The sequence below is a fragment of the Castor canadensis genome, chromosome 5 (genome assembly GCF_047511655.1).
Source record: "Castor canadensis chromosome 5, mCasCan1.hap1v2, whole genome shotgun sequence".
In the NCBI taxonomy this organism is placed as follows: Eukaryota; Metazoa; Chordata; class Mammalia; order Rodentia; family Castoridae; genus Castor; species Castor canadensis.
In genome coordinates this window covers 4,405,182-4,428,592 of record NC_133390.1, presented here as the reverse complement: position 1 = coordinate 4,428,592, position 23,411 = coordinate 4,405,182, and the positions used below count along the sequence as shown (strand labels likewise).

The 23,411-nt window shown below is 41.1% G+C and overlaps 1 protein-coding gene across 5 annotated transcripts in view; it reads right to left on the bottom strand.

The window, feature by feature from the left end:
- Dscam (DS cell adhesion molecule) overlaps positions 1–23,411 on the bottom strand; it is a 657,480-nt gene that overhangs the window by 548,107 nt on the left and 85,962 nt on the right. For 4 of the 5 annotated variants that reach the window (XM_074072614.1, XM_074072617.1, XM_074072616.1 and 1 more), the window contains exon 2: positions 2,008–2,325. In XM_074072614.1, the coding sequence (XP_073928715.1) occupies positions 2,008–2,325 (318 nt within the window). Of the gene's footprint in view, positions 1–2,007; positions 2,326–23,411 lie in introns of those variants that run through there. The other variant, XM_074072615.1, reaches the window with a different exon arrangement.

Below are 23,411 nucleotides of genomic sequence, written 5' to 3'. Positions count from 1 at the left end.
TATGTCAGAAGCAGATTTCTGGCTAATGAAATAACAAGCGAACCCTACTTCAGCTGCTGGCACTCAGACCTTGATCAAAACTGCTAAAAGTTGATGAGAGCCAAGAATTCTTTGTACTGCCAAAGGAAAGGTGATGATGTAATGGACTGTTGTGGGAAAATCCCAATGCCAATCTAGCAGGACAGTTAGTGATACAAGAGGACCCCATGAGTGTGCACTCATCCAGCTCTCAGCTGCACTGAACTCTCAGAAGGAGGCAGGTGTGCTCCTCACCTGTTCTGAAGGACCACTCAGCTGTGTCCTAGCTTCTGTATACACAGATACAGATTTTCAAGCACCCAATAAAGAACCTAAAAGATTACTGTGGGGGCTGGGAATGTGGCTTTGTTGTAGAGTGTACGCTTAGCATGAGCAACCCCCAGCAGCAGGAAAATAAGGGTATTGCAACCATAATGTGTGCCTCACAGGAAGCAAAATTAAATAAGAAAAATGCATCTCACTTGGGCCATGTGACTGTCCACCTTCTGTGTTCAAATGGACACAGTGCACATACTGGGCTGATACTCGACAGGCTTTCTGATACCAGCACAGAGCTCACAATAGTGTAGCTGTGCAGAAGGACCAGACAGCACAGATGCCACACAGGATGGTGGAGCTTCCATCCCCCAAACCTTCAGTGTCATGCAATCAATTCTGTGACAAATTCAGAAAACTACAGTTAAAACAGAAGTGAGCATTTAATTCCTTTATCTGACACGCAACCCAAGACAGAAATCACGGATTAACACATACAGATACGGCTGTTTGAAATTCCAGGTTTCTGCGTAAGTGGTGCTTTGTAGACTCTAAATTAAAATGCTCAGTCTGCCAAGTCAAAGGCATCCACCACATCGCTCTGTTTGTCAGGCTTAAAAGTTCCTATACAGATTTCATTGGCTTTACTTTAATGATTTGACATATTAAATTTTCATTGATTAAAGCCAATCCTTTTCTGCCTTTCTTAAGTGCATTCTTGTACAGGTTTTGGAATTCATGAGTATGTCGTGGAGATCAAAATATAGTTGAGAAAATGACTTGCTGGCAGTGAGTCACAGTCTAGTGTTTGATTGCTTATATCAAAGAGAGCACATGCGGCAATTCAGAAACATCTCACATCTTGCTTGTGTCACAATGTCTTCCACTAGCACCTCTTTGCTGGCTGTAGAAATTATTACGAAGCTCCCCACACCCCAGGTACCTGGTGTATGAGACAACAAAGTCACGTTGTCCTTGCCCTGCCATTATAATATGTCAATCAACTCACGTAGTTCAGTGCAAGGCAGAAAAAAAAGAAATTTAAATGATGTTTGCTAACAGAAGTTGGCCATGAGTTTGTTTGCATGGCTTTGTCAAATTCATAGAAGGATACAATATGTCCTGTGTGCAAAGCCTTTGATGTCTGTGTATCTCAGGCTGTGTTTCTGAGTTGACTTGTAGCAGTGATGATTTTTAAAAAGTCACAATATGTTGTTAAAAGAAACATATTTTGGCAACGTGTGATACAGTCAAAAATGTTAAAATAGCCTTTTTATTTCCCTTGGAAAGCAAAGAAATTAGATTGCTTCTCTTTCCATGACAGTACACACTTAGGTTATGTTTTCATTCAGATCAATGATTTGTCTTTTCTTTTTCTCCTTTTGACATCCCCTGAGATGAGACAGGAGAAGGGAGAGGAGGGGGGAAACCACACAGGGTGTCAGAGTATCAATTAGCCCAAATATAACAAGGTTGGGATACAACTTAGAACATGGCAACTTGATAATTGCTACCTTCAAATTTTAGTTCCCACACTGTAAGACACTCTGAAATCTAGTGAAGGAGCACCATGAAATCACAAAGGACTGATGGATAGTGTCAGGAGAACTGATGCTGGGGATGTCACTGGTCCTCAGCCAGCACTGGCCTCTTACTATTTATCATTGTCTTCCCACCCTAAGCAGGACGCAAAGCCCAAGGACCTGTACTCACCAGCCTTGATGTGGACATCCTGACTTCTAATTTTCCCTGAAGGAGTTTCAGCTGTGCAATAGTAAGTATTATCATGGATTAAGGTACTGAAGCTTGAAGGAGGGAAGGGGAAAATTTGGAGAGTGCCATTGGGGTGGACGTGGCGGATCCCGGGGACATCGTAGATCTCCTCGCCCGTTGCTAGGTACCATCTGAGAGTCACAGGAGGGATGCCTGCAGCCGGGCAGGGCACCAGCGTCCCCGAGGTGCTTGCGAACACTACCTCTTGCAGAGATGCATTGACAAAGTAGAGGCTGGAGTGAGCTTCCTCACTGAACACTGTGGAAGACAACAGGAGAGGCCATTAGTGCAGCTGCCCTCTGCACGTAGCTCAGGCACCTGGCCTCCATGGTTTCACCATGAGGCTCAACTAAAACCAAACCCTTAAAAATCACTCAAAATACTATGGACAGACAGACTGGTACTGCAAGACAAGGCATGACCCTTGTTGCATAGTTCATATAGAAACCAATAGGTTCTCTTAGATCTTAACTTTTGATAATTTAAGAACTGAAGCTACATGCCTCCTGCTCTGGTCTGTCGCCATGGCATGGACCTCAGTTGGACTTTATATTCTGTATTTTGTATTCATTCACTGCTCTCTCTCCCACTAGAACATAATCCTTGTGGAAACCAGGGTCTGGTCTCACACTTTCATTCCATGAAGGACAGCAGCCAGTTGTTGGGATGGAACGATCTGGTTATAGGGACATTGAGACCTGTCCTTGAAGAAAATTAGCCCAGATTTTAAAAACAAATAAAAGTGAAGATCATGTGTAAAAGTATCTTAAAAAGCATAATTGGTTGTCAGAAAATAGTGTCAAGTCAACATGGCACTTGTTGAGAAGTGGTCGGGACAATCAAGAGAATTTAAAAAAGGATTCATCCAATTCTACCAGCCCAGTTTTTGGTTTGGTTTTTCCATTTTCTCTTCTGGTCCACTTGCCTATGCGTCTCACCTATGTAATCACACTGTGTTAAAAGCACACATAAACCATAGATGCTTTTATTTTTGTAATTTTGCATAATATACACAACTTTCCTATTTCTTCACAACACAGATTAGTGGATGCATTACATTATGTGATTTTTTCTAGTCTTTATATATAAATCATTTCTGTTTTCACTCCTACAAATAAAACATCAGCAATCCTGTTGATTCCCATCTGTCCTTTTCACTTATTCCCTGAGTGTCTAAATTGCACTCAGTAACAAATGCATATGAAATTCGGTGTCTGTGAACAAATGAAACACAAAAGGTAGAAACCAAAACTTCAGCAAAAGATTTATGAAGGCCTGCTTATCACATCTGTGCTTAACCGTGACCTTATGATTAGGTGTGCAGTCAGCCTCTCTTCCTAAGAGAGAGAGAAGCTATAGGCCATGGGAGAAATGTGGCTGCCCTGAGAGGAAGACACGAATGGGGAGCCAGCTGTCCCATACCAGCTGGTCTTCAATGAGCTGAGGAGTCCTACTTTGCCTACTCTTGTGAACAGCCGTTTTGCTAGGTACATTAAGCACTCTGAAGAAGTGGAGATTCAGAGGGTGTCACTTGATGAGGGACACAAGGCTAGGAGGTGGCAGAACCAGGGTTCCATCTTTCTATGGACATTGTCCCCTCTTAGAACAGAATGGAAACAGACAGCTTGCCTAGTTTGGGCAGGGGCAGAGGCAAGCTCTTACCAACTAGTTTAGGGGCCTGCCCTTCTTCATCTAGTCTTTCTCAATGCTGGGGTGGAGGGGACACAGGCTCCTGGCATACAGTGAAGTTGCTACAAAATTTTTGTCATAAAAATGCATGTGCCAATCTATTTGCATGTACTTAATTAAGGTGATTTGGTAAGAAAAGGATGAAGACATTGACACTGCTTACAAAAATAGTGAGACTGGATTAGAAATAACAAAATTTAGTCCTCTCAGTCAATGTGCATGTGGGGTGGGTAAGTCTACCCCACTAATAGCAGAACCTTAGTGTCATAGATTTTAAGTGTTAGGCGAGCTATCTGAATTGAGCCAGTTAATACTCTAAGCAAGTGACTATATAAGCACAAGAAATTTTTTAAAATGCAAATAGAAAAGATGGAAGGAAGTTAAATCTGGGATGTCACTAGATGTGGCAAAACTTTGTAAACAACCATTCTTACTTTGAATAAGGTTGTTATGCAACTGAGACTTTGCTTTCTGGGAGCCCCTTGAATATGGACAGTGATAATATGTACTTTATTTTATGAATAAACATTTCCCTATATGAAGCAAACAGTTATACAACGTTGTGTACTGCACAAGGGTAGTGTTGTCCATGATGGACCACCTATACCTGGGTGGTCCCATAAAATTATAATAGAGCTGAAAAATTCCAATCTCCTAGGGACATTGTAGCCAGTACAAGGTGATGGCTTAATGCAATACTTACATGTGTGCGTTGATGCTGGTGTAAAGACACCTACTGTGTGCTAGTCATGGCACAAAATATTTAATAACAAAAATAAACCATTATAATACTGGTTGATGCATTTACTATATGGACATTTTATCACTGTTTTAAAGTCTACTCCTACACATATATATGGATATATAAAAGCTTCCAGTAAGCAGTGTGCTGTGTTACACTGGCAGCAGCTTCTTCCATCTTGAATTTAGGGTGTTTCTTGATGGATCAACAGGCCATCCTGAGTGACTGACCAGCACCACCAAAATCTGTGCAAGTGCAGTCCAGGAGGTTCCCATAACAAGGACACCACCCAGCAATTCACTTTTCAGAACATGTCCCCAGTGCTCAGTGATACATAGCTGCAATCTACAACCACTTTGATTTTTAGTAAAGTTTTATATACTAAATGAGCTGTTATGCATAAAACTTAGCACCTAGCAGAGTGAAAACATTTAATAAATGTTAGTTGGTAAATCCATTCTCTTCATTTTCTCACTTTATATTAATGTGACATGGAAAAGTTCCATTGATAATTTATAAATCTATTGGAACTCTTTGGGGAATTTCTACTTTACCAAATTACTTCTATATTTAAAATATTAGAATTACCTCTCACATTCAAGGGAACAGAACATTGGTGGAAGCTGAGAGAGAGAAATACAGATGAAAACTACCAACAGAGACCCTGAACAAACCCTGGCTCCCTTCACCAATACAAGGAACTGGAGTGTGATCTGCTCCCTATGAGTGATGCACAGGAGACTCCCCTGAAATCCCTCCCCTTTTCCTTGATATGAGAAGCATTTTAGGAAATGTCTTTCCCAACAATGCCTGGTGATGCTAAAGAGCGCTTTCCTGAAGACAAACACCTCCTTGAGGATTCTGGCTGATGACCTCTCCTGACAGACCCACCAGCAGGGAGATCCAGGGTCATTCTGGCTCTTAGGCCATAGGTGGCATCAAATGTGCCATGCTGAATGGGAAGGACGTCTGTACCAAGGCTTGAATTACAGTAAGCTCAGTGACAGTGGTGGGTGCCACAGAATCTCATAGGGAACTTTCTCTGGATGCCCATATGGTATGAAGGCTGCTACTCAGGAAAACCAAGATGGTGAGCCCCACACATCACCAAGGTCAGATGGAACAGACTGCTTTTCTGCCCTTGTAAAATACATCTTACACTGCATGTTTCACAACTTTGTTCTTCACTACTTCAGAAAATATGTTAAAAATGTGTTGGTATGGGGACAAGGAGGAATGTGAAGAGCCCTGGGGCCTAGTATCATAGTCCAGAGAGAAAACTCCATCAGGAAGAATAGTTGCTCAGTCCCTATTGTAGCATATGAAAGTGAACAAGCAATGTGGTAGAATGGGCTCATACATTTCAGAACTGCTTCTGCTAAGCAACTAAATGGTCACATGGCCAGTCTTTAAACACTACACCCCAAGTTTGGCTTGCCCTAATAAAAGAAGAGTAGCAGGGGGAGACAGAGGAGGCAAATGTTCAAAGACTAGTTGGTCTTCCATGCTCCTTCTTTTGCCTGCATTCCACGATATTTAACAAGTCATGGGAGTTTCATTCTCTATTGACTCACAGAATTGGCCACACCTTTTCATATCACTATGTTAGTTTCATAATATGGATGATTTCTCTCTCAAAAGCCAAATTTTGGGCAAGCTTTACACCTGAGGTTTAGCCCTCTCTAAATATCTTCCTCAGAGCATGCATTTTCTTTCCACTGGTCCAGTTTCTGGAAGAGGCCAAGGGTTTGACTACCAGAGCCAGGACTGGCTGTGGCTAAGCCAAGAAGCAGAGCTGATGCCATTCGTGTAAAGATGGTGGAGGAAAATGTGTCTTATAAAAGTAACAGACATTCCCTGAGGAGAAGGGAGGTGGGGATTTCCATCAAGCTAAAGCTTCCTCAGTCAGAATTTGAAAATGATTGCTAGCGAAGAAATCAGTTCAGATCAGAACAGTTAAAGAGTTCAACATTACTGTTTTCAACTCAGATAAAAATGCTGATAGTAGCACTGTAATTTTACATTTCAGCTTTCTAAGAAACTGATATTACCCCAAACATATTGTTAGGAACAAGGTAACTGTCATTCCTCAAGGCTAATTAATTCCATATGGATTTCTAGGTTTTTTTCCCTACATTACTCTTCTGCCCACTCAGTGGTGGGTAATTTGAATTAAGTAAAACTTGGTCATATTTGAATTTATCCTCCTCTGTCCTAAAAGTAGCCTCATCTGGAATCATAAAGTCTTTAAAAATGTGCATTGGAAATATTGTTCAATTAAAAGTACAGCATGTTACTGAAAACCACATTCCAAGAGTCAGCTGATGAAACCACTGAAATGACTGCAGGAAAAATGGTAAATGTTTAATCCTAGTAAAGAGATAAGCAACCTATGGAGAATTCCTGTCACTTCTCTTTACATTTTTTAAGGCACTCTACACTTATCTTTCTAGCTCACACCACAGGGTTTAATAAAATAACATAAACTCATTATACACATCGCATGGCCACAGGCAAATGAAAACCCACACTATATTCCAACAGCTTTTGTTTCTTCCATCTATGGGACCATCCGTCTGCCTAAGTGACCACACCACATTTTATGGGGTGCCTCACATTCTTTCCAAACAGGAACATGGTGAGGGCTCAGGTAACCTTGACATGAATTACTTGTGTGAGAAGAAGTTCTTTGCAAACACCTGAGTTTAACAGAAAGCTAAGCAAAACCTTTGATATCATCATGCATGAAACCCAGTCTGTAAAATCCTGTGTACAAACTCTAAGCACCTAGAGGGAAAGCTTTGGAGGATTGTTCCTTTGGTTGCAGAATCTTATATTGTTATAACAGATGGTACAACCAAGGCTCCAGTGGTGATCATAAATAAAGACTGTTACATGAGAAACAGAAGTCCATATTTTACCTTTTCTTAATATCCAGACATGGTAGGGGAAAGTTGCAGGAGAACTGCAAGCAGTGACAGAATCATTTCCCTCATGGAACATTTAGTGACTATCTATTGTATACCAGGTGTTGGGTGAGGTTCTGGGCAGACACATTTGAAGAAGCCTAGTACTGCTGCCCAGGACAGTTTAGTCTGAGGTTGCTGTGGTCATGTAGAGACCAGTTCCAATTCTAATTGCTAAATGATGTGACAGAATCACAGAGTACTAGGGGCACTTGAGTGACAGAGAAAGTGGGCAACCCAGGGAAGGTGACACATAGGAGAAAAGGCAGAAGGTTTAAAGATGTTAACACACTGAGTTGTCATAACCAAAAAGGAGAGAAGTGAGAGGGCTGATGATGGAAAATTCAGGGCACAAATGAGGATGAAAAATAATTTTGAGAAGGGATTTGTAGGGTCCCATATTCACTTTTCCTGTAAATACTCATTCAGCATCCATGAAGTACCTGGTTCCATGCCAAGACCTGGGAACACACTAATGGTCAATTCTTGGAGCACTTCTCACCTCCAGGAGCTGCCATTTCGGTGTGACAGCATAAAGACTAGATTGTAAGAGATGTCAGATGCCAAGCTGGAAGCACATGACTCATCCTACAGGAAATAGTTTCACTCCTAGGTGTATACCCAAGAAAGACGAAAGTGTGTGTCCACACAAAAGCATATACAGAAATATCTAAAGCTGCATCATTTATAGTAGCTAAATGTAGACACAACCAGCATGTCTAACTACAGAAAAATAGGCCAACAAAATGTAGGGTTTTGGGTTTTTTGTAGTACTGGTACTGAGGTTTGAATTCAGGGCCTACACCTTGAGCCACTCTACCAGCCCCTTTGTTGTAATAGGTTTTATCCAGATAGGGTCTAGTGAGCTATTTGCCCAGGCTAACTTTGAATTGCAATCCTCCTGATCTCTGTCTCCTGAGTAGCTAGGATTATAGGCGTGAACCACTGGCGCCCAGCTAAAATGTAGTTTATACATACAATGAATATTACTCATGATTGAAAAGGACTGAAGTAATGACACATGCTCCAATTGGATGACCCTTGGTAACATAGTGAAAAAAGCCAGTCACAACTGCATACCATGTGATTGCATTCATATGACATTTCCAGAACAGAGAAAGCCAGGGACACAGAAAGTATATCAGCGGGTTACTTATGAATGGTCGTGGCTGAATGGGTCAGAAAGTGATGGCTAAAGAGTACAAGTTTCTTTTTGAGTTGCTGACTATGTTCTAGGATGGACATAGCTTTGAACAAACTGAAATCACTGAGCTACACACCTCAATGGGGTCCATGTTGTAGCATTCAAATTATATCTCAATAGAGTTATTTGAAAAACGAGTTGACATTGACAATTTTGACACAGAAACATCAATTTCCCAGGTCAGTCTGAGAAAGTAAACACTGGGTTCATGGGGAGAAGACTAGAGGCAAGAAGTTCAGTTAGACTGCTGTGTTGTGAGGGAATAAAGGACTGGTCATATTGATATGTCCGATATCATTCTCAAGAATCTGTGGCAGGGCCGTGGGAAGGAAAGGAGAAAGTCAGAGTGATGCAAATGTAACAGCTGCTATGTCTGGTTGCATAGATACACCATTAACACAGGGACCTCCAAGGCAGAGCTGGTTGGGGAGAGAAACATTAGTCTTACTAAGGTGAGGGGGGAGTGCCCTGGGGCCACTCATTAGCACATTGGAAATAAGATCCCAAGACTCTAAAAGTAGACTGCAGAGTCACAGAAACTATAGCCCATCCTTTAGTGAAATATCCCAAGACAGGGGTACAAAACAGGAAAGATGAAAGTCTTATGGACCCTTATGGGCAGGTTATGTATAAACTAGGAAAAGAATATGTGACAAAGGATTTGTGCCCAAGGTGGGCAATGAATTCCAACATATCCACAGAAAAAGACAATCCAATAAAAATGGACAAAAGACTTGGACAGTCTCTTTACAAAGTCACATTTATAAATGGCCACTGACCACATGGCAAAGGACTAGATGTCATTATTCACCAGGGAAATGTATGTTAAAAGCACAATGAGGCACTACCAAGTATTTATCAGAATAACTAAAATGGGAAACACAGAACAGAACCTGTGTCTCAAGGATGTGGAGTGATCAGCTCCCTACCCTGCAGGTGGAAAGGTAAATGATAAAAACTACTGAGGAAAAGCATTGTCAGTATCTCCAAAAGCTGAAAACATTCATACCTCATGATTCAAGAGCTCAGTTCCACAGTGCGTTCCACCAGTAATGCCAAGTATATATTCCCCAAAACCATGCACTGGACTACCTATAGCACCTGGCAAGTGTATTTGTACATTGAATTGTTATGTAAGAATAGGGATGACAATATGTAATCATATACAAAAATATTATGAATTACACTCTGCAAAGTATTTTTGGTTGACTGGGTTTAGTTTTTGTATTTTTATTTTTGCAGTGCAGGGAATGGAACCCAGGGCCTTGTCCATACTATGCAAGTGCTCTGTCAATAAGCGACACTTAAGACTCTCACACAATAATGACAGGAAAAGAGTGCACACTATTAATATTCCTATCAAACCCAGAAGTAGGAAAAATGGCTCTATGACATCAAGAGTTATAATAATGATTACCCATGGGTGTAGCCAAGCTTCTGTCTTTTTCTCAATCTGGGTGCTGGTTATTTCCAACTAACAAAAATTTCACTCTATCACTGTAATACACACACACACACAGTGATCTGTGTATGCTATATATACTTCAATTAAAAAGAGTTTAGAGCTAGCAGAGTAGTTTAAGTGGTAGAGAGCCTGCATGGCAAGCCTGAGGCACTGAGTTCAACCCCCAGAACTGCCAAAAAATTCAAAATAAAAAGAGAAGACTTTGAAGAGACAGAAAAAGAAATAACCATCAAAGAGATAAGGAGTTATATCCACATCCAAACCCTCAAGAGGACGGTGTTTTAGGAACAAAAGTACAGCATTTTGGGACAACAATCAGAAGTTTGCAACGGCATCAGCTGTTTCAGAGAGGTCAGAAAACATGAGAACTAAAACAGGCTAATGAATTTATAAGGTGGGTATTTTTATTTTTGAATGGAAATCCCATTTGAGTTCAAAATGCTTTTACTGATTTTGTAAGAATCCACAATTGGGTATGGTTGCTAAAACGAACTGTTTCTACAAAGGTTTCCCAAATGAAATGGAATATACTTAGCACTAGGTAAATATACCATGAAAGAATAACCTTTAGCTGATTTTGAGACTTCAAAATGTTTTCCTATTGGGATAAATGTTTAGAAATTCAGTGTCAAGTAGACCAAATCACTGAACTCAGGTCAATGATGGAATCATAACAACTGGAATCACCTAAGCTTCTGTGAAGTAATTCCAAGTCAGTTTGTGAAAAACATGATGTTACAGCAACTGTGCTTCTCCATCTAGTGTAATTCAGTCATTCTACGTGGTCCCCAGCTCTGAAGAACCAGCTCAGCTACTCTCATGCAATAAGAACTGGATGGAACTTCTCGATGTCATGGAACATAGAAACAGGAAATTCTGTCTCTGTGATTAAACAGCCACCACCAACACCACAACTACAAAATCAAAAACTGCATTGACCCTCTACCTTAAGCCACCAAGCATTCAGGCAACACAGTCAGTAAACCATGAAATAAGGAAACAAGGTGGGCCCTAGGAGTGCCACTCCTGAGAGGGCTTTCAAGGCTACTCCAAAGAGGAAACTACAAACAGTTGCCCACAGGACTGCAGGGTGAAGGAGACAACGTGTGGGGCTTCAAGATGCCCAGGTTTCTGGAATTTACAGAGCACAGAGAAGGAAGCTGCATGGACAGTGATCACCAAGAATGGAGAGGGTGACATGGAGAGGACCAGACGGAGCACCCCTGAACCACACCCCAAGTGAGGAACAGTTCATGTTCAACCAGCCAGAGTGGAAGGACATCCAGCCTATGGTGCACCAGACAGAGCACTCACAACTGCATGGCCACAGCAGTGGGGCCCAAACTAACCATATCAAAGCTTAAAAATGTCCCTGGAAGAGTGACAATGATTCTGAGAAACTTATCTGCACAGCACATGAACTCTGACACTAGCCAATGGAAAATGACAAAATCCAACAATCAATCAAAAAAATTCTGGCACCCAATTAACAATTGGATGTGGATAGAAAAATATGACCTATTATTAGAAGTCAACTCATTCCCTAGAGACAGTCAGGGAAATGGAAGCTAACAAAATGGGCGGATGCGCCCTGCATTTCCCCATGATACTCAAGACAGCATAGAAAAGGGAAAGCATGTTGATGAGACACATACAGAATATAAAAAGAGCCAAAAATGCATTATCAAGAAGTCAAAAGTATAAAATATGAGATGAAAATCAGAAAAAAATGGAATTAATAGTAGAAAAGACCCTGCAAAAGAAACTGCCAATGACTCAGAAGGTGGAGCAGTGAACACTGATGCACGAATACTGCACACATTGTAAAACAGGTACAGAGGCTTAAAAGCCACAAACACAAACTACTGAGATGTGGAATATAATTGGAGTTCCATAAAGAGGAAATAAGGAAGCACTATCTAAAAATTTAAACATTTAGTACTTATATAAGCCCCAAATATCCAATAAAGTCAACAAACACCAAACACAGGAGACACAGAGAACAAAACCACAGCATAACCAAACTGACCAAATTAGTAATACAGAAAAATATCTTCAAAGCAGTAAACATTGCATACAGAGAAACAAGAACAAGAATTTCACCATCCTAGGTGCTTATTAGCCAATGAGTGGATAAAAAAAAAGTGGTGCATATACACAAGGGAAAATTATTCAACCATAAAGAGGAAGGAAATTATGTCATTTCCAGAAAAACTGATGGAACTAGAGATCACTTTTAGCAAAATAACCCAGACTGAGATAGACATGCTGTGTGCTCTCTCTCACATGTGGAATCTAGTTTTGAAAAGTGAACAGCAGGAGTTTCTGCTCAAGGGTCGAGCACCTTTGCAAGAGTGAGACTCCAAGTTCAAACCCCAGCACTGCCAACAATGAATAGCAAGAATGTAAAACAGGGCCTGTTTGGGGTGGGTTTCAGTGGGAGGGGGAGGGGGAATAAAAGGAGAAGACAAAGAGGGGTGAACATGGCTGAAGTACTTGACAGCCATGTATAACAGCAGAGCAATGAAACCAGCTGAAATTGTTTTAAAGGGGGAGGAGATAGAAGGGGGACAGAGGGGGTAAATTTGATCAAGTATATTGTGTGTACGTGTGATAGTATCATAATGAAAACCCTTTGTGCAACTAACATAGGATAATGAAAAATGACCTATAATGTGGCCATGGGGGAAAAATAAGAATTACAGCAGACTTCTCACCAGAAACAATGAAGCCTGAATAAAATAGAGAAATTTAAAGCATTAATTTTCTAAAAGAAAAGAAACTGCTCACCTATAGTTCTATATGCAGAAAATATATTTTCATAAATGGAGGTAAAATAATGATTTTTCAGATGTTTGAAAGCTAAGAGAATTCATTGCTAATAGACTGGAAATACAAAAACTCAAAGGAAGTCCTTTGGGCAGTGAGAAAAGATACCAGATGAAGGATATGACTTCCTAGAGGAAACAAGAAGTGTCAAAGGTGGTAAGTACACAGGTAAATGAAAAACTATTTCCTCATTTAAAAAATCATCAGGAGGCAAGTTTAAAACAACAACAATGGTGGACTAAGGTGTTTATAACATTTCCTAGTGATAAAATGAGTAACAATATTGACACAAAAGCAGGAGGAACAAGAAATACAAGTCTACCACAAGTTTCTACTATAAGTGGCATATTACCATTATTGGAACATAAGCATGCTACTTTACAGAGGAATTTTGTATACCCTAAGGTAACCACTTTCCAAACAAGACAACATGCAAACCTGAACAACATTCAGGTTAAGCACGGAGAGTGGGTAAAATTGATCATCTCATTATTAATCCACAAGGAGGAAAGAGGGAAGGAGCAGAAAACAGGTGAACACAGGAAGCAATTAGCAAGACAGTGGTTTTAAATCTTTGGTGGAAAGATTACATTAAATATAAATGGTCTAAATACTTCAATCAAAGGGCAGAAATTGTCAGACTGGATGACAAATCAAGAATTTACACAGTCTGTGAAAAAACATTCTTAAGTATAAAGACCTAGTGCAGTAAAAAAAAAAAGAGGCTACAAAAATATAGCAAATGAGTACTACCAAAATGCAAATGGAAAATTATATTAATTTTGAAATAGATTCAGAGCAAGGGCTATCACAAGGGATAAATGGTTATTACTCCTGAATGATAAAGTTGTCAATTCAACAAGACAACATAATATCCTAGCTATTGATGTACCTCACAAAAGAACTTCAAAGTATGTGAAGCAAAGCTGCTAGAATTAAGTGGAAAACATCAAGTTTGAAAGAACTGAGCAATGGGTCCATCTTTTTAGTGCTACCTGTCACCAGGTGATATATCAGTGACTTTGTTGAGCCAGAGGCTGCTTTCTTGTTTGTTTGATGTTAATAAATTGTGCCTAGAACAGCATCCAATCTTACCTCATGCTTAGTATGCATTGGGATTCAGCCATACCCATCTCCAATATGCGTTGGGTCCCCAAACCCCTTTCCCAGCTCAGCGTCTGCATACACTGGACCTACTACAGGAGGGTTTCACCAACCTTTGCCCATGCCTCTCTTACTCATTCTTGATTTTCCGCTTAGACAATAATTCCTTCTGGTTTTCCACCTTCCAAGCTAGACCCTAGATCCTACCCCTCAGCTTCCCAGAGGGGAAGTACCACCTCACAGCTGTGCTGTTATCTAGAAAAGGGGCCCGGCCTTATTCCTAGTACTTAGTGTGCTGACCAGGATATAACAGAAGTCCTCATATTTTTGTTGAATGAATAAATGTTTAAAAGAAAAAAATATTAAGGACTTCATGCTTTATATAACTGAAGATTGCTCTTCAGGACTAAGGTTTGACCTGCATTTCTTATACATCACCTTTGCCATCTAAATTCTATTACATAGATTTCAAAGGACCACAAGGATGAATGGCTGAGAAGAGGAGAGCTATTATAAGAACATATTCCAAGAGTTTATCTACTTTGTATAAGAATGCTGGTTTTATCCCACATATTTACTGATTTTATAAGAAAAAGCTCAATTTTTGCTGTTTTCAAAGCTCTCAAGAAAAAAAATGTTAGTGTTTTACTCAGAAAATGGCTAAGTACTGTTTACTATATTCTTCTGGAGAAATATTTCTGTGTGGGTACAGGCAATTCATTTTAGACATAAAGTCCCTTTGTCTCTCTGGGTGGATGAGTCACTCTCACTAGTGTTGCTGGGGCTTCAGTGTTTGCAGGAGAACACAGACCCTGCAAAGAGGAAGACGCATGCAACCTGCTACATCCCGCCATTTACACTTCAAGCTCACAGGTTTCTAAGAGGTATGAACATGGATCTCCATTGGAAGAGGCAGAAGATGCTGTGGGAATTATAATCAGAGCAGCAAAGTGCACGAGCACAACAAAATCCTGTGAGTGGTGCTGCTATGGTTTGGATGTGACCTGGGGGAGTCCCCAGAGGTCCATATGTTAAAACAAGCTGTGCCGATGCAGGGTGTGGCAGTGCGGAGATGCTGGGATATTGAAGGGGTGAAGCCCAGTGAGCGGTCACTGGGTCACTGGAGCTGTTGCCCTTGGAACATGTTAATGCAGTTCAGTGCGACTCTGGTTAGTTCTCAGGAGAGGACTTGTTACAAAAGAATGAGCCCGATTCACCCCCTTCTCTGGCTTCATCTCACCATGTGATCATTCCCCCCTCACATGTTTCCACCATGATGTCATCTGCCACAGCCGTGGTGGCCCTCAATAGAGCTTGCACGGTGATGTTTTGTTGTCCAAAACTGTGAGCTAAATCAGCCTCCTTTCTTTATATACTACCTAGCCTGAGGTATTCTGTCATAGCAATGGAAAACAAGTGTGTAGATTCCTTGTGACCTGGAAGCATGAATATTTGGGAATAAAGATGGAGCAAGTTCATGAAGGAAGAGGGAATGAATTACAGATTCGTGTAAGAAATTATGAGAGAGAAACCAGCAGAAATAAGAGAGTTAGAAATAAAGCTAACATCATAGCAATGTTGACAGAATTGCTCCCTAAAGATTAGTAGACAATAGTTTGGAGAGACGGAAAACATTGCAAAATGGAATGTCTTCAAATATACAACATGAAGAGCAAAGCGACAATAAAATAAGACTACTGAGAGGAAGGAAAAGAGGATTGGGACTGTGTTTGCAGGTTCTTCCCTTGTTTGAGACAAAGCCTCATTACACAGCTTGGGTTGGTCCCAAACTTGCAGTCCTCCTGCTTTTGCTTCCCAAGCACTAGAGTCACAGGTGGGGCAGATGAGATTAATAGAAACCAACTGAATCACCTGTCCTTTGATTAAAGAACAGAATGACTTCTAACCAGACACCGGAATGGTCCCTCAACACAAAAATGCGAAATCCAGGTTTCCATACCCGCACCTTCCATCCCAGGGCCGAGTGAAGCCCCGAGCTGGGTGAGAAGGAAACACATTCTTGTTAATCTCACTGACCAAGACAGAGTTCAGCATCATTTTCTTACAGCACACCTTCCTTATGCTCACAGATGCTTCGTTTTCCATTTAGCCCTGGCCTATGGGCTTTAGCACTCCATTTTTGTGCATATGGCACACAGGTTTTACTTTGCATTTCAGAAACAAAATGAATGGCCATTCTCAAAATGCAAATATGCCCTAAGTCTCGAGTAGCACAGCTTTTAATTAGGCTCTTGCGGGACTGACAGTAGTCAAACCTCCCTGATTCATTGGCTGTTCTAGTGCTTGGTCTGAATTAAAGCTTGCTCACTGGCTTCCTCTTACACAACTTCCTTTAGCTCTCCCCATTGTGGAGATGGCTCAACCATCATCATCATAGTTGGCCTCTCATGGCTGCCCTGCCTTCCCTCACTTCCTCTTTGTCCACAGAGGTGTATTTCAGTTCCTTTGCTGTCATTTTAATGAAGTTTCAAAGGCACAACAGGAGGAAGACAGAACACGTAGATGCCCAGCTGCTTTGTCTACCTAGCAGAGCCTATGGTCTCCAAATAGTGATGGGAAAAACCTGCACCGGCTTCAGGGGTCAGGTGCTCCCGTCTTCCCACAGAACATTGGGAAGCACTGCACCAAATTCATCAAACTTCATCATCTGTACTTTCACACCACCAGATCTGTCCCTGTATTTTTCCCCTTGCATCATGAAGAGAAGGCTCATTTATGTGACACTGTTCATTGCTGAAACATTTGTGCCTTGGATCCAGCCAAAGGATCATTACATCCTGAACACCATCTGCTTATCCAGCACTTAGCACAGACAACACAACCCACACTTAAGTGTGAATGGGCCAGGCCTCTATTGAAAGAGAAAGGGCATTTCTTGGTGAGAAAAGGATGCCATGATTTTAGGAGTCTTCTGTAATCAAAACCTGATGCCAGGTTCTGATCTAGGAAGTGTGGAGCTCATCTTGGTGGGCATCACTGGGCCCTTTTATAAGGAAAGTCACGGGACTAATCTAGACTTCTACGCACAAAAGTATCAAGCAAAGACATGTTTAGATCATGCAAAGTCAAGACAGTTACCACTTATTTACCCTCATTCAAAAAGTGCTAGAAAAATTAGTAAAAGGACAGCAAACCAAGAAAGACAGACCCACAACATTCAAGAAACAGGCTCCGACATAGGAGAGGCAAAAATAAATTGCAGGTGACTAGGAAAGACACTAGGGTAACAGCCATCCCAACAGCAACATAAAGAGAGATCCCAGAGAGAGGTTTCTAGAAAAAAAAAAAAGAAAACAAACATTCCACAAGAATGTATTAAGAGGAGGATTCAGTCCTGCTGGAGAATTTGAGGAATTAGTAACACATGCAGTGAAAACTGAGTAAACAAGAAGTATGTGACTATGATGAGTCCATGGAAAACTGCAGAAATGGAATAGAAAGAAAAGAGCTCGTGATGCATGTGAGGCTTGGCTGTAGCTCTTATTTATACAGCCTTAATATTGTAACCCCCAATACTGATTTAATACCAAATGGTAAAATCATAACCAGGGAATAAAAGCAGAGGAGATTGAACAGACTTCAAAATTAAGTTAAGCCCAAATCTTAGAAGAAACAGCTTCAAAAGGAAAGCAGCTAAGCCTACAGGTGGATGTGTTTATACCCCGTTTCAGTCTCACAAAGTTCAGAATCAGTTGTCACCAACCCTTACGTAAAACAGCACCTTTGTGTAGATGGACCCCAGTGCATCTGGTTCTCACCCTGCACCAGTCAACATGGACCTAGTGACACAATGGGGAGTAGGTTCTAGAAACCCCACCCATCAGGCTGTGTCACCAACTCTGAAGACTTTGCTAACTGTAATCCTGCTAATTTGTGGCCCTAATTATCTGTCCTGCTTAATGTTGCCCTGTTTTCTGATGTAGCATTCTTAAAATATTGCATTCAAGACGTTCTCTGACCTTCCTGCTCTTGGATGTGATTCTTTTGCACACTTGTTGGAATTTCAGAAAGAGATAAATTAGATCCAAGGTACACTGCAAAAATATCAGCTCCATAAAATACCGCATTTTTTCTAAAAGGCTGAAGGCGTTCATTCTAAACAGTGGCTCACACCAAGTGCTTGCATCCTCCTTGATGCCTCTCCCCCCTCAGGTCTTAAATTCACTACAGCAAGAAGCTCCTGAAATGACCTTCAGAACACACTCAGAATCTGCTACTCACCACCTCTGCTACCTTTCTTGTCTCAGCCTCTATGACCTTGCCCTCGGACTGCCACAGCAGCCTTTCTGCCTCCTCCATTCTCCCACCCACACTTTCTAACCCACCTGCAAGTGATGCAGCTGTAACGGGTCAGGCCAGCTCTCCCTCCACTCCAGGTAAAAGTCAGCAGGATCTGTCCTTGCTCTTTCTTTCGGGAGGCTTTCCCCTACTTCTCTCCCTTGCTCACTCCACTTCAGCCACACTAGCTTTCTTCTATTCTCAGACCACACTCATTCCCTCACCTTGACAAATCTTTGCTGGGCTACCTCCTTCATAAAGAGGTCTATTTAAGTTTCAGTGACCATCACCACCTGAGCACACCAATTAGTCCACCTGCTGCTTCTCCCCTAGCACGTGGACCTTTCAGTACACTGTATAAGTTGCTTATTTATTACACTTGTTCAAGTTATCTCTCTACACCTACCCTAAAATTTCGGTTCCTAAAAAGTCCATATTTTAGGTGGCTTATCCTTAATGTATCCCTTAGTCCCAGAAGTTTCTGACATTTGTATGAATTTCAATCAATACTTCTTTACTACACAACTGTTGGACTGAATTTGGTTACAGATGAATAAATCTCGATGACATGTAACACTTTAAAATTAGTCTTTTGCTATTAAAGATTCATTATGCCACCTGTACATTTATCTAGAGAACATCTTAGTACTTCCCAAGAACCTGCACCCACTTTTGTGTCATTTTGTCTGTGGGTGGTATTGACTGAGGACGGAAGGGAAGGGAATTGATTATCCAAGATTTCACATGTGCAAAGACAGAGGCGTTGGGGAATTTATATGTGACATTATTTTAATCTCTATTTATACAGTTTGATAGCTTCATTTCCACCAAGAAAGTATCACCAAGTGAATTATTAAACTTTATAAGGCTTTGGAATGAGCTCCAAGAAATACACAGTGTACCCAGCCAAGCACATCTTCTTATGAGAATGTTAAATCATTACTCTGCAGCACGTTTGGAAATGGAGGTTAAAGCCATTACTGTTGCTTTTGGTGTTGGCATGAAGGAGGAGCGAGCATTGAATGAATGTGTATTATGGTGCCAGGATGATGTTGAATATTCTACTTACAAAACCCACCTTCAATGCTCCAAACACCCCTCACAAGACAGTATTGTTCTTCTTATATCAAAGGCAGGAAACTACAGGTATTTTGACCTGTCATGAGGAACAGAGCTGGGGTCTGGTTCTAGGCGGTCATTTAAGCCATTTGAGCAGTCACTATGTTTGGACTCAGACTTCTTTGGGAATGAGAAGCAAGTCCATGGCCCTCTCCTTGGAAAGGAGGATAGACGCACCATAAATCTCTGTCAAATTCCTTAAATGTAACAATCTCCACCTTACACACCCTTGAGTCATCGCACCATTACGCAAAATAATGATTTAAGGTTTTCATAAAATGTACTTGGCTGAGTTCATTCCTATTCCTTATACACTGAGCCTTATTCTCCTTTATAATCTTTTACATTTGGATAGACTGAGGCTGGACAATGTGTCCCTACTACACAGCAACAAAACCAAACAAACGCTACCAATGAAGTAACTGATGTTAGCATTTATTTTCTGTTTCTTTTTGTTGTTGGTGGTCTCAAAAACCCGAATCATCTACTTTTGTGTGTTTCTTCCCAGAATTTGTTTAAATACAATCAAGGATGAAGATAAGCCAACCAGAAAACATGATCTTCAGAGTGGCTTCCTCTAAAGGCACCCCTCAGCCTGAACCTCTGGTGCAAATGCAGCGTGGTATAAATGGTAACTTACAACTACACTAGAGTTTCCCCTAAACTCACCAAATCTCAGTTGGAATTCATTAATTTTGCCAGTTTGTCTATCCCATGAGAATGGATTTGCTGAGTCCCAGAAACTTCTCTAAAGAGAGAGGGATCACATCTTCCTTGCTATTAAGTATTCATAACAGAATGGATCTTGAACACTCTCCAGGCAACTAGACACACCAATAACAATCCTAGACCCTGTGAAATGTGACTTGGGCTGCATGGAGCAGAGACCCTGAAGACACCCAGACCATCCCCTGATAGACCTAATCTACCACTGCCAGCTGTATATTGGGCCAGATTTCCCCCTGGGCACAGAAAAAGGTCATAAAATAGAGTCCATTATCCCACGTGGGAAATTTGACTTCATTTGGACTTGACACTTCATTTGGAGAAATGTCCTGGAAGCATATCTTTTCTAGAAGGTTGGGTTGGGTTAGGTGGCTGGCTGTTGCCAGATGAATTCTGTAGAGCACGTTTAAACTAGAAGGAGACTAATTTTAAAATATTTCCTTCATCATGACTTCTGAAAATCAAATTGAGTTCTGATACCTAAAAGTTATTATTGAAATGTTTCAAATTAAACCAACCCAGGATCACCCATTTCCAAGAGGAAGAATGGAGACAGTGCTGAGTATAAAACACAGCATATGCCACTAATTGATAAAACTCACATCTTACCTACAAGGACAAAACAGTGCTAATCTGAGATGCCATTATAAGGAGAAAGAAACACCCATCCAGTCTATAAAGGATGCTTGAGGATCACCAACATGGCATGTGGTCCAGCCCCTGATGGCAGCCTCCATGTGAGGGTGATCTGGTATGAGATACTACAAGACCATTGCCACGGCAACAGAGGGTGCAGGAAAGGATGTGGTAGGATCCAGAACCTGATTCATGATACTCTTGACTCTTAAGTCAATTTGGTCTTATTTGCATATCAGGGTGGCTGAGGTACAATACTAGTAATATAGTGCATAGAACTTGCTAGTTGGGATTGCTGAAGCTCTATATGGATACCATCAAAACCAAGATGAAGTGATCCCTTAGCATCAGAAAATGTGTAGCTAATAGACACTTAAACTATAAAGGACAGGAATGTAACACAGGTCGTGTTAAGGGGGGATAACATGGGAAGGGAGGGTAAAGGATGGTGAATATGGTTGAGGCACTTTCTCTACATGTATGAATATGGAGCGGTGAAACCTGGTGAAGTCATTTCAAGGGGGGGAACAAGGTACAAGGGAGAATAATGGAGGGGATGAACCAAACCAGGGTAAAATGTTTATATACATGAAAATGTTATAATGCACCCCCTGTAAAGCTATCATATACTAACAGAAGCATTTATAAATAAATAAATAAAAATAAAAATAATAAAGCAAACTCATGACCCAAAATCATTATTACAAGAACTATTTTCATGTTTGCATTTGTGGACCAAATCATACATTTAAAGCCAGATAACTTAAGTGGTTTTGATTCACTGATTTGAAATATGAGTCCATTAAATTTGGAGAATGCCAGAGGCCACATGTGTAAACTTCAGTAAGGATGTATAGAAACCAAGATGTCAGCTCTAAGCATAAGTGTTCTGAAGAAGCACTCAGGGATGACTCAAAGTCAATCTTACAAAAATCCCAAAGAAACACAAACTTACACTGGTACTAACCTTTTCCATTCAACATCTTATTAGTTACTTAAATACAGGTAATGTAATCATAGGAACAACTGGGAGGATAATATTAACAAGAGGTGACTTTTGTTAAGCTCTGTGGCACATGCTGCTCATTGTCTCATGTGACTTCATCATCTCCATGGAGCTGGTCCTCTTGTGATCCTCATTGCACACACAAGAAATTGAGACCTAACATGGACATATTGTATGTAGCTCCTGGGGGTGGAGGACATATAAGTTCTCTAGGTTCACTGTGACAAAATACCACCAACTTTGGTAGCTTCAATAACAGAAGTACCTGGGGGGCACAGGTACAAGATGAGGCATTGACAGTGTTGGACCCCTGGAGCCTCTTGGGTTGCAGACAACGTCTTCTCTGCATGTTTTCACGGGGTGGTCTCTGTGTCTGTGACCTGACCTCCTTTATAAGGACAGAGTGCTGCTGGATTAGGCCCACCCTACTGATTTCATTTTGCAGTCTCCTCTTTAAAGTCCTGGTCTCCAAACACAGCCATATTCTAAGGTGTGCAGGCTAGGACTTGAACACCTGAGTCTTCAGAGGACACATTTCAGCCCCTCACAGAAGGAAACAAGGATGGAAAAGGAACAAGAACAGTCTGGGAGGATTATGATAGAGTCCTGAAGATTCTACAGGGATTTTCCTGAGCAGGAGTAAATGCTTTCTGTGATCCTCGGCCCTGAAGGAGGTTAAAGAGGTGGGTTGCACCTCCCTGTGAGGTAGTGTCAACAGTTGGAGCTGCCAGCGTTGACGGTATGGCGGGAGTGTTTCAGAGGGGGAGGATGCGTCAGTGGCACCAAGGACAAGGAAGGTTGACTTGACAATCTCCAGGCGCTTAGGCTTTCCTATTAAAAGCACAGAATAGTTAAGATGATGCATTTCGCTCTGCTTTAGAACAGATACATTGATTCTCCGACCCCATCTCCTTGGAGGGCCCTATTCTGACTGCTGTGAACAAGGGTCCTGTAATTAATTACATGTTAGCTCTAATTCCTAAAATAACTTAGACAATTATTGAGACAATTTCAAGTGCTCATGCTTTGCAAAATAAGTTACTTTTGCCCTCAAACTAGTCTTAATTAGCTACATATATCATAAAATTGGAAGATTATAGGTTGGGTCCAAGATGAAGTCAGGAGAATGAGGCATAAAGAAGACTTTTTGAGAGGAATCAAAATGTGAGGAAGATACTACGTGTGACTATTGTCACTGTTTAATGATGCTTCATGCTGGTCCTGGGCTGGGAACCAGCTCCATGGGTATGAAGGTCATTTCCTTTGCTTCTCAGCAGTTAAGAGTCTCTGCTTCTTGAACTGCAGAAGACACGTGTGATTGGCAGGTCACATGAATACAAAACATGACTTGAGAGAATTATAGTAACAAATAAATATTTATACAGGGAAATATCCACATCCGTTTTTCCTTCCAATATGTGAGAAACTTCTCTAAAATCAGTACCTTTCTGCCATACACACAGAAGGCCCAAGCTACTTGAAGAATGGCACCAGGCACTAGAGGGATGGAGACAGGCACACAGCATGGGAGAAACACAAGGCCAGCTGGCTGTTGCCCT